This window comes from Solanum lycopersicum, chromosome 3 (genome assembly GCF_036512215.1).
Source record: "Solanum lycopersicum chromosome 3, SLM_r2.1".
In the NCBI taxonomy this organism is placed as follows: Eukaryota; Viridiplantae; Streptophyta; class Magnoliopsida; order Solanales; family Solanaceae; genus Solanum; species Solanum lycopersicum.
The window spans coordinates 4,288,160-4,300,492 of NC_090802.1; the positions used below are offsets into that span (position 1 = coordinate 4,288,160).

The 12,333-nt window shown below is 32.6% G+C and overlaps 1 protein-coding gene across 2 annotated transcripts; it reads right to left on the reverse strand.

Annotated features, from left to right (window-relative positions):
* Positions 1-354: 354 nt before the first annotated feature.
* Positions 355-5,959, reverse strand: LOC101265103 (homeobox-leucine zipper protein ROC5). Of its 2 annotated transcripts, XM_019212811.3 has the most exons (10): positions 5,931-5,959; positions 5,770-5,818; positions 4,419-4,630; positions 4,213-4,330; positions 3,448-4,134; positions 3,102-3,203; positions 2,799-3,008; positions 1,637-1,808; positions 1,194-1,555; positions 355-1,106 (listed from the first exon to the last, which is right to left on the reverse strand). In XM_019212811.3, the coding sequence occupies exons 3-10, from the start codon at positions 4,619-4,621 to the stop codon at positions 723-725; spliced, it is 2,238 nt and encodes a 745-aa protein (XP_019068356.1). In that variant the 5' UTR covers positions 4,622-4,630; positions 5,770-5,818; positions 5,931-5,959; the 3' UTR covers positions 355-722. The 2 variants fall into 2 exon arrangements, with proteins under 2 accessions (XP_019068356.1, XP_004234441.1); XM_004234393.5 differs by lacking the exons at positions 5,770-5,818; positions 5,931-5,959 and adding an exon at positions 4,729-5,340.
* Between the last annotated feature and the right edge of the window lie 6,374 nt (positions 5,960-12,333).

The following is a 12,333-nucleotide window of genomic DNA, read 5'->3' on the forward strand; positions in this document are numbered from 1 at the left end:
TAAAATTTTATCCAGCTTGAAAACTCTGAATGCATGGGACTTTGAGTGATTATTTTGGCATTTAAAAAAACAACAGACAAATTCCATAGCGTCTCCATTTTCGAAGCCAAAATATTTTCCAAATAATCATTTCTTTAAAAAAAATATATATTTTTTTATAAAAGGCTAGATACGTGGTCCTTGTTTCCATGCAGGAAGCAACCACATGTTATCTTTTCGTAAGAAATAATAAGTATATGTTGTACAAAAATTGAAGTGAGTTGAGTAGTAAAATCAAATAGAATACTTTGCCCTGCAGAATTAGGGGAGTACTAATCCTATTACAAAAACCACCACGAAAATCATAATGAGATATTGATAAACCAAAATCCAAATATATTAAAAAAACCATCCAAATAAGTTCAACAACTTGCCAAAAACACAAGTAAGATTCAAACACGAACAAACCAACAGTACTAATAACAAAAACAACCACCTGTAGAGACTATCATATCACACAGTAACCTTAAAAGGGCGAACGAAAGTCAATACGCGAACCACACCAATATCCTCCATGCCTCATCAAAACACTAACTAACTAGTCAACCCGAGGGAACCACCTCGGTTCGTTCATTGACTCAAACCCGTCTTCTTTGTATACTACTACTTGCATCACAACACAGAAAAGCAACAACTCTATAACTTGTAGGGTAGTGCGTTCAACGAAACCTCCAGTTGGAGATTTAATTGCACTGGAAAGCAAGCTTGATGTTGTGCACTGTACGGGTGATGAGAGAGTCAACAGTGTTGACAGAATCCATAGTGAGATTGCCTGTAGGCGGGTTACTCATGAGTACCTGGTATCCCATGGTCAATAGACACCCATTCATCTTACCACCGTTCTCCAGTGTTCCGATGCCAGCTACCCCGTTGGAATTCTCGTAACAATCTGGAACCATGGCGAATCCAGATGGAAGGAACGTCACGCAGGAGGAATCGCCACCATTCATCACACCATTCATGTCTCCGGTATTAAGTGATGTATATGCTATGATCGAACCAGATACATCTGTGCACGACTCTTGCAAGGTCAGCAAACCGTTTTGGCTACCATCGCTGTTAGCCACCTGCGAAAAACACAGTTATACAATGGTGAATACTACGTTGTGTGGTTTTTGTGTCAAATTTCTCAAAGCCACACCAATTTCACTTACAGTAGTACGAAACAGAGTGATGCTATTGCCAGGATCCTGACCCTTGGCAATGTGGACTATTCGGTGCACGGAACCACCCTGGGACAACACATCCCATTGACCTCTCGTCTGTTCATTTCGCAGGAAGTCAGACAAACGTTCATGTGTTATCGGCAGCCAGAGGGTCCTGCTGGCACTCAACACCATACCATTAAGGTCGCCAGGTTCACCAACGCCCTTCCTCATAATAAACTTGCTCTCCTCTGCAGTCCCCAGTTGGATTGATTCCCACTTGTAATAGGTTGCACAAACACCATTGCAAAAGTGGCGAGTAACGCGTCGAGCAAGCATCGCAATACTTCTCCGTCCACTGGAACTAAGCACTGCCAATAATGAAACTTGATAAGAATCCATTATCATTTCAAAGTTGGAGAGTGTCGAATGAACGATATGACGTGATATACCTGAATTATCACCACTGGGCACAGGAGAAGACATGACTGTTATGAACTCGCATTGCCTTTGTAGGGTGGCGATCCACCGTTGGGCACCAAACCCCAGCCCAGACCTGATGTAAGGGTGGTAGTAATTGTGGGTGACACTCTCATCATACTCCATGTGCTCAATCCAAATAACCTGCCATCAAAATTTTGCTAGCAGTTATGTACACACAAACTGAGTAGATTAAGACAAGCTTTGACATCAAATTGGTCTGCATGGAGGCAATTAGGTAACTTAACCAGCAACTCAAGACAACTAAAGGATTATATGCTTCAAAAGAGCATATATCAATCTGTGTATTTAGTTTACACAAAGTTGGGATTCCGGAATAAGAAGATAGGATGCAAGGAAATGATTAGAGTTAATTGTTTATAATCACTCAAAAAGATGGGATGCAAACAAGGGAAACTCGGTGCAAAATTACTATTACACAAATAAGATCACTTTGGAATTTCTAGATAGGTTGAGTACAATACAAGTCTATATTGAGGTCAAATAACACAAGTGGTAACCAAGTAAACACCATGCAAGCACAATTTCACAAGCACGTGCAAGGGTGTTGGACAGAAGCATCACATTATATTGCTTATACAGTTGAGATGAAACTACCGAGGCTTTGCCTTCACACAATGATCATAAATTTAAAAGTTCAAGACACAGGAAAAGGAGTTGAGGCATCTTGCAATACTGTAAGGTTGATATCCTCGATTAACCAATTTTCTAATCTGACAGAAGCCTAATCAAGCAAAATATGAAAAAATCTAGCCTTGAATTTGATGATAACATAAATAAACATAGAGAAGCATCTACAGAATAAAATAACAATAGAAGGTTCAGATTCTTAGGCTACAACTGTCAGATTATTTTACCAAAAGATGCTGAGGATAAAATATATTTCAGAAGCAAAGGTCAAGAGAATCAACACTCAAAAACCATATAGTATGAAGTGCATAAAAAAGCCTATGTAAGCAAAAAGACAAGAGAAACCCCTTCATTAAGAAGGAATACATACACAAACCAACAAGGAAAAGTAAATCTACATAGAACAATAAGCTAGGTAAATTTCAGCAACTTATTGAGAACTGCATGGAATACTAAATGGAAAAAAGTAAATGGACTAGTCACCTTGGAGCACCCATTGGGCAACTCTTGCACGATACATCCCGAAGGAAGCCTCCTGCAACTTCCATCAAGCGGTACTGGACCTTCCTGGATAGCATCAATAGACACATCCACCATCACCCAGACACCTTCAGCATGCTGCTTGCAGAAGCGTAGAAACTTCACTCGACGGACAGGAACTAAAGCAGAAGGAACTTGGAACTCAGCTTGGATCTGCAAAACAATATTTTCAGACCTCTATTGCAGGACAGGCAAGAAAAGTAGCTTATAGAATGGGCGACTTCCACCAAAATAACAATAACGTACCAATTGCATATTGCCATCCTTGCTTCCACCTGAGCTGTTGGAGATCACATTAATTGTAGAGGTTTTGCCAACAATGCATGAAAATATATCCATCCATCGACTCTGCATAAGTAGAAGTTACATGTTACATGGAAAGCTAGAACAAAATCCAACAATATGCTTTTTTCCTCTACTTAGAAGTTAAAAAGTTATTTTAATCAAAAGAACATGCAGCCATTAATGCAACACTCCTTAAATAAAAAAGAAATCCTATGTCAAGAAGCAAATTAGAGAAACATTTTCACATTCAGCAATGGTTCAAAGAAATCGAAATCTCAACTACAGGTTTCAGGATGAAGAAACCTACTGTGTCCATCAGAGTCTCCACCAAGGTCAGACTGTTAATCATCACAGTACCAGTTGCCTTGGTTGCTTCTGCTGTGAAATGGGCAGGTTTAATGCCAATACATGGAGGAAAAGACCTGGCATACTCCTCAAGGTTCAATACTTCAGCAGTTCCATCAAAGTTTCCAAGCCACAGAGGAGCACCGATATCAGCCAGCTTAATCAGCTCATTCATGGAAGCAAAAGCAAGCTCCATTAGCATGTTCCTATCAAAGGATACATCTACACCGGCCATGCTCAGGGCGGGCCTAGGTGAAATAGCTGGTAGAGCACTTGAGAAATTATTGCCAAAATTAAGACCCATTGGCAATGCAGTGTCAACAGAATTCATAGCACCATAGCCGTTTCTTCCCACAGCAAGTTCCAAACCTGAATTAGCCATTCCAGCTGACATTGGACCATGGACAGATTCCACCTGCCTACCCAGAAACTTGTTTGCAACAACACAGATCCTACTGTATTCATCTCTCAGCCGAGCATTCTCAATCTTCAAATGATGCTCTTCAATGTGTATCTCCCCAAGAATTGCCTGACCACCACAATGTGGGCAAGCTGGGCTTCTCATCGCTTCCTTCATCGCTATGTTCTCAATGCGAAGCTTATCATTCTCTTGCTTCAACATTGAATTTTCATGACGCTCCATCTGAGTCTGAAACAACGTAGGTTTTCACTTATACATTCACACAATGAAACACAAGAAAATAATGTTAAATGTGTTGTCATTTACCTTCATTTGGGTTCTCCTGTTCTGGAACCAGAACTTAACCTGCCTGCTTTCCAATGTCAACCTCTTACCAAGTTCCAGCCTTGCTTTCTCATCCGGGTGTGGACTCTCCTTAAAGAAACTGTCAGCACAAGACAGACAGATTAAAAAAATTTCACAAACAATTTAAAAGACAAAAGCATAAACATAAGGTGGTTATAAACACTAACGCCTCCAGCTCTTGGATTTGGTATGGAGTATGCCTATGGTACTTCTTTGCCGATTTGGATGAGCTACCAATGTGAGTTTCAATTTCATCACCCGATCCAACGCCATCAAAGTTGTCACTCCCAGTCCCAGACCTGCTCTCGTACTCATCATCTCTGGAGTTCCTTCCCATTCCATCAAAGCTTAAATCACCAGAACCTTCCATTTTCGGTTTCTGAAAAATTATCCCAAAAACACATATTAATCGCAATTCCCAACCAACAAATAAAATAAAATTAATAAGTAGTACTAATTTAAATAAAGGAGGCCTACAAGAGCAAGAGATAACGGTGAAGAGTTAAACATTGAATGAGATAAAGATGATGTGATAAGCTGTGACTGAGCCATAGTAGCAGTAGGCATGGCTTCGTATGAAGTATCACCCACCAATCTTGAAACCCCACCACCGTTTCCTCCACTACTACTTCCAATAAAACCTCCAAAACTCATCAAAACTCAACCCCACTCTATCAAAAAATCAAAACTTTTAATCTCAAAAACACCCTTTTCAATCACTTTCAAGATCCCAACTTTCCCAACACACTTTTCATATTTATACACCCACAAAATTTTTTTTTTTTTTTTATTTAGCCCAAGATTAGTGATTAACACAAAACTCAACAACCCAAACCCACAAAAATTAAAGAAGAAGCAAAGGGGGTTGGTATAAGACAACCAAGAACCCTTATTGCACCTTCCCCTCTAACTCCACTCTTTTAAACAAATGAGAAAAAATGGGTTGGCTAAAACAATAAAAAGGAAACCCTAACAAGATTATTTCATTCATTCAATCAAAGAGATATGGGTTTTCACTGCTCATAGCTGTCATTGTAAAAACAGTGGGATCGCTACCATAAAAGAAGAAAATGAAAGGTTTTATAAATGGGGCTAAATAAAACCAGTACACACACATATATATATAAAAAAAAAGGTGGACTTTTCATTACCTTACAAAAAAAAACTGCAAGAAACCAACAAATCAGAAGAAAAAAGAAAAAGAAAAAGACTCTGTTGACTCTTCCATCAACAAAAAAGCGCATAAAAGTTAAAAAAGACTTTTTAGAATATTATTTTTTTCTGTGTATAAAGTAAAATAGAAAAAAAGCTTCAAGATTCTGTGTGGACCTATTGAAAATCCCCCCACACACACCAAAAACACACAGTTCCAGAAGAGTCCATAACTCTCAGATGCTCATTTTGGGATCCAAAAGTAGATTAATTAATTGATTAAATTAATGGAAGTTTAATTAAAATGAAAAAAAATGGTGATTACTGTTTACTGATTACTGATTAGCAGATTAAGACCTGACTTACCAGAGAGTAACGCACGCTAGTCAATACAAATTTGATTCGATCGATTGCCCTATCATTAAACAAAACAAATAAACAGATGTATATATCAAAATTAAAATCACAAAGGAAACATCATTAATCATTATAAAATTAACAAAAGAACAAGTTCTAGTACTACTTACAATTGCTTTTTAACTTTCGAACAGTAAAATGAATAAGGAAAAAAGCACTAAGGAATATATATATAGTGGATATGTACGGCTGCTGCTAGGGTGAAAATGACAATCTGGGGGTTGGGGTAGCGGGGGTTTAGGGGGGTGGGGTTGTTCTATTTACCAAAACAAGTGAATATTTGATATGTCTGCTCCTAGCTGGATTTTTTACCATGATGTGGCGCGCTTATCGGCCGCCTGTCTCATTTTTCTTTTCCCTTTTTTGGTTCATGTCTATGTTCGTTGTTCTCGTTAATCTATATTCACGCGATAAAAATCCTACTTTGATGAACTAATAATGGTGCAGTTTTTAAAATATCGTTAATAACGTTGGTGGTTGTTTTGAAAACCCGTTAATGATAGTGGCGCGTTCTGAAAACCCGTTAATAATAGTGGCGCGTTCTGAAAACCCGTTAATAATAGTGGCGCGTTTTTTTTCTTTTGAAAAGTCGTTGCCGATAGTCGCGCTTTTTTTAAAAAACCGTTGCGTTCAAGGCTCAACGATACGTTAATATTCTTCGGTAATTCAATTTTAGTAACGGTCGGTCAACTTAGTTTTAAGATTTTTCTTTTTTTAATTTTGTGGTTATTTTCGTTGTTCTAAATAATCTATATTCGCGTTATATATATATATAGGTTTGATGATTATTTTTTTGAAAAAAAATATATGGTCGCTAACTTTTAAAAAGTCGTTAACTATAGTGGCGATTTTTAAAAGAAACGTTGTTTTCAAGGCTCAACGAGACAGTCATATTCTTTAGTGATTCAACTTAAATAAAAATCAGGCAATTTATCTTTTATAATTTTTTCTTTTTTTATTTTGTGATTATTCATTAATGTTGGCGCTATTTTTTGAAAAATCATTAACGATAGTGGTGCATTGTTTTAAAAAAAAATTGTTACATTCAACAGTCACAAAGACATACATATTTTTTAGCGATTAAACTTTCGTAACAGTCACTTAACTTATCTTTTATTATTGTTTTTCTTTATTTGATTTTGTGGCTGTATTCGTTGTTCTGATTAATCTATATTCGCTTCATAAAAATCTATTGTAATCATACATGTCAGTTTTTTTTTCTTTTTAAAATCGTTGAAATTATTGATGTTTTTTTAAAAACAAATATTTAACAATAGTGACATTTTAAGTAAGAAAAAAAGAAATGTGGTCATGTTCGAGGTTCGACAAGATAGTCATATTCTTTAGTGGTTCAACTTTAGTAACAATCAATCAACTTATTTTTGGGGGTCGTTTGGCGTGAAAGATGAAAATAAATAGTGATTGAATAAAATTTTTGTATCTTGTTTGGTTGTCATATTTAAGATAACTCATCTCACCATTTATAATAAAGTGATGGGATAAAAATTCTACTGTGATGAACTAATATTGGTGCAGTTTTTAAAATATCGTTAATAACGTTGGTGGTTATTTTGAAAATCTATTAATAATAGTGGCGCGTTCTGAAAACCCGTTAATAATAGTGGTGCGTTCTTTTTTTTAAAAAAAAAAAGTCGTTGGCGATAGTCGAGCTTTTTTAAAAAAACTGTTGCGTTCAAGGCTCAACGATACGTTACATATTCTTCAGTAATTCAATTTTAGTAACGGTCGGTCAACTTCGTTTTAAGATTTTTTCTTTTTTTTTTGATTTTGTAATTATGTTCGTTGTTCTAAATAATCTATATTCGCGCTATAAATATCTAATGGTTTGATAATTTTTTTTTAAAAAAAATGTCGTGGCTAACTTTTAAAAAGTCGTTAACTATAATCGCGATTTTTAAAATAAAACGTTGTTTTCAAGGCTCAACGAGACAGTCATATTATTTAGTGATTCAACTTTAATAAAAATCAAGCAATTTATCTTTTATAATTTTTTCTTTTTTTATTTTGTGATTATTCATTAAATGTTGATGCTATTTTTTGAAAAATCATTAACGATAGTGGTGCACCGTTAAAAAAAAATTGTTACATTCAACAGTCACAAAGACAGACATATTCTTTAGCGATTAAACTTTCGTAACAATCACTTAACTTATCTTTTATTATTTTTTTTCTTTATTTGATTTTGTGACTAGATTCGTCGTTCTGATTAATCTATATTCGCTCCATAAAATTCTATTGTAATCATCCATGTCAGTTTTTTTTTCTTTTTAAAATCGTTGAAAATGTTGATGTTTTTTTTAAAACAAATCTTTAACAATAGTGGCATTTTAAGTAAGAAAAAAGAAATGTGGTCATGTTCGAGGTTCAACAAGATAATCATATTCTTTAGTGGTTCAACTTTAGTAACAATCAATCGACTTATTTTTGAGGGTCGTTTGGCGTGAAAGATGAAAATAAATAGTGATTGAATAAAATTTTTGTATCTTGTTTGGTTGTCATATTTAAGATAACTCATCTCACCATTTATAATAAAGTGATGGGATAAAAATTCTACTGTGATGAACTAATATTGGTGCAGTTTTTAAAATATCGTTAATAACGTTGGTGGTTATTTTGAAAATCCATTAATAATAGTGGCGCGTTCTGAAAACCCGTTAATAATAGTGGTGCTTTTTTTTTTTTTGAAAAGTCGTTGACGATAGTCGCGCTTTTTTTTAAAAAACCGTTGCGTTCAAGGCTCAACGATACGTTACATATTCTTCGGCAATTCAATTTTAGTAACGGTCGGTCAACTTCGTTTTAAGATTTTTCTTTTTTTGATTTTGTGATTATGTTCGTTGTTCTAAATAATCTATATTTGCTCTATAAATATCTATTGGTTTGATGATTATTTTTTTTAAAAAATGTTGTGGCTAACTTTTAAAAAACTATAATTGCGATTTTTAAAATAAAACGTTGTTTTCAAGGCTCAACGAGACAGTCATATTCTTTAGTGATTCAACTTTAATAATAATCAGGCAATTTATCTTTTATAATTTTTTCTTTTTTTATTTTGTGATTATTCATTATTTGTTGGCGCTATTTTTTGAAAAATCATTAACGATAGTGGTGCATTTTTTTAAAAAAAAATTGTTACATTCAACAGTCACAAAGACAGACATATTCTTTAGCGATTAAACTTTCGTAACAATCACTTAACTTATCTTTTATTATTGTTTTTCTTTATTTGATTTTGTGGCTGTATTCGTTGTTCTGATTAATCTATATTCGCTTCATAAAAATCTATTGTAATCATACATGTCAGTTTTTTTTTCTTTTTAAAATCGTTGAAATTATTGATGTTTTTTTAAAAACAAATCTTTAACAATAATGACATTTTAAGTGAGAAAAAAAGAAATGTGGTCATGTTCGAGGTTCAACAAGATAGTCATATTCTATATTGGTTCAACTTTACTAACAATCAATCAATTAATTTTTGGAGATAGTTTGGCGTGAAAGATGAAAATAAATAGTGATTAAATAAAATTTTTGAATCATATTTTTTTTTTTTAATTTGGTTGTCATATTTGGGATAAGTTATCCTATATACATAATAAAATAAATTATTCCAAAATAATTAATCTTGAAATAACTTATTTCCAACCAAACGATCTCTTATAATACTTATTTTTTCTTGTCTGACTTTGCCATATTTTTTTAGTGATTCTACTTCCCAGTCAACTATCTACCCTTAGTATTTTTTCCTTTTTTTGACTTTGTGATTAAATTCATTGTTTTAATTAATTTATATTTGTATTATAGAAATCTACCTTGATGAATCGATGTTGTTGCTATTTTTTCTATAAAAAAAATAATTAATAATATTGGCACTTCTTAAAAAATATATTATATGTTACGTTCAAAGATGAGTTGGGAACCAAAATAAGCCACAAAAATATAAAAGTAACCAAAATAAGCCACTATTTTAGTAAGTAACTAAAATAAGCTTAGTGGAAGAAAAAGTTCCACTATATCTAATAGTTTAAACGTTTTCCGTTAGTTTCATAACGTTTATTTTTAGTATATAACGGAACTATTTCTTCCACTTTATAAAGTGGAATTTTTTATTCCATTTTATAAAGTGGAACTTTTTATTCCACTTTATAAAGTGGAACTTTTTATTACACTTTATAAGAAGAATATTTTTCACGTCTTGAAGAAGCTTTTCCAGTGTTGTCATATAAATTATATTGATTTGATATGTCATTAAAATGGAAAAAAATATTTCATTATGTATTTTTATTATTTTATTCTAAAAAATCTATTTAAGGACATTTATGCATAGTTGATAGCACCTACAACATAAAGTCTTCTATATTTGTTCATTTCAATCTAAAAAAAATATCGTCTACACCTAAAGTTAAAGTTTCAATTTATTGGGATGGCGAAATTATACATGACGGAAATATCATTTATTATAATTGTCCTCCCAAACACAATGTTAAATATCCAATAAATGTCCGATATCATAAATTTATTTCATCAATTTATAAAAGAATGGGTATAAACAGTACGATTATAATTTGATTATAGCCGGAAAATACCCTACTTCATTTTTATCACAAGGACAAGTAAATTTTAGAGAGTGAATTATATATCATGACGAATCGTTGACCGACTTTTAAGGGTTCCAAATGACTATATAGATCAAATCAAGTCAACAATTCTTGGAATCTATGTTAGGAAGGAGCCTAAGATTAGTCAACAACGTTCTCCTTTATCGGTCGATGTTCATTCCTAATTAGAAAATCATAATAGCATTGATGGATTTCCGATAACTCAATCTACTGATTTCCTAAAATGACTCATTATCAAAATACTCTTACCGACCGATATGATTTTGATTTAAACAAAACTATCAATGATAGTGATCGGTAATGTTCAATTATTATATTTCAATTATTGTTTGTTGATTTTTGTCAATTAATTATTAATTTATATTATTTATTATTCTTATTATCATTTTGTAGCGGTTTACCTCGGCAAGATAGGAATATTGCTCCAAGTTATGGACTAAATAATAATTTTGGTTAATCCTCACACTTTGAAATGACGAAAAATGTTGGAACATCCTCAAATTTTCATGTCTCGCCTACTTTTGATGCAGATGATTATCTCTATGTCTAACACTTATTTTTTTAAGTGAACTTTTGATGCAGATGACCATCTTCAAAGTGATTTTTTTTTTGGAAGCCATGAAAAGAAAAAGGAGAGAAGGTGCAGGTGAAGATGAAAAGGTAACCTTTTATAAAGTGGAAGAAAATCTTCCACTTTATAAAGTGGAATAAAGAATTCCACTTTATAAAGTGGAAGAAAAAGTTCCGTTATATATTAAAAATAAACATTATGTCAGTAACGGAAAACGTTTAGAAAATTGGATATAGTGGAACTTTTTCTTCCACTAAGCTTATTTTAGTTGCTTACTAAAATAGTGGCTTATTTTAGTTACTTTTATATTTTTGTGGCTTATTTTTGTTCCCAACTCTTCAAAGATCAACAAGGCAATCAAATTCTTTGGTGATTCGACTGTAGCAATAATTAATCAACTTATCTTTTAAAGTTTCTGATGATTTTTAAAAAAAAAGTAAATTATTAAAATTATTGCGGCTAATTTTTAAAAAGTCGTTAACTATAGTCGCGCTTTTTTTAAAAGAATAATTGCTTTCAAGGCTCAACAAGATAGTCATATTTTTTAGTGTTTCAACTTTAGTATAAATCAGTAAATTTATCTGTTATTAAAAAAATTTATTTTGTGATTATATTTTTTGTTCTTATTAATCTATATTCGCGCTATAAAAATCTAATATTATGAATTGATATTGGTGTTTTTCAAAAAAAATTTAAATATTGGCGCTATTTTTTTAAAACCCGTCAACAATTGTAGCGCTTTATTCAAAAACCCGTCAACAATAGTGGCACTTTATTCAAAAACCCGTTACATTCTACGCTCTTTAAGAAAGTTATAGTCTTGAATTTTTAGGTGTTTTTTTTTAAATTGTTAATATTCTTAGTGATTCAATTTTCGTAACAATCGATCAACTTAATTTTTGTATATATAATTTTTCCTTTTTTGACTGTGTCTATGTTTTAGTGAATAAATATATGCGCTACAGAAAAACTGTAACGAATTGATATTGGTGTTTTTAAAAAAAATCATTAAATGTTGACGCTATTTTTTGGAGAATTATTAACGATAGTGGTGCTTTATTCAAGAAAATCATTATACTTAACGATCAACAAGACAATCATATCTTAAGTAATTTAACTTTCATAACAATCGTTTAATTTATCTTTTATTTTTTTTAATTTTGTGACTGTGTTCATCACTTCATTGTTCAGATGAATTTATATTCGCTCTATGAATATCTATTGTAATGATCTGATGTTAGTAATTTCTTTTTTTAAAAAAAGTCGTTGATAATATTGATGTTTTTTTAAAAAAAAAATCGTTAA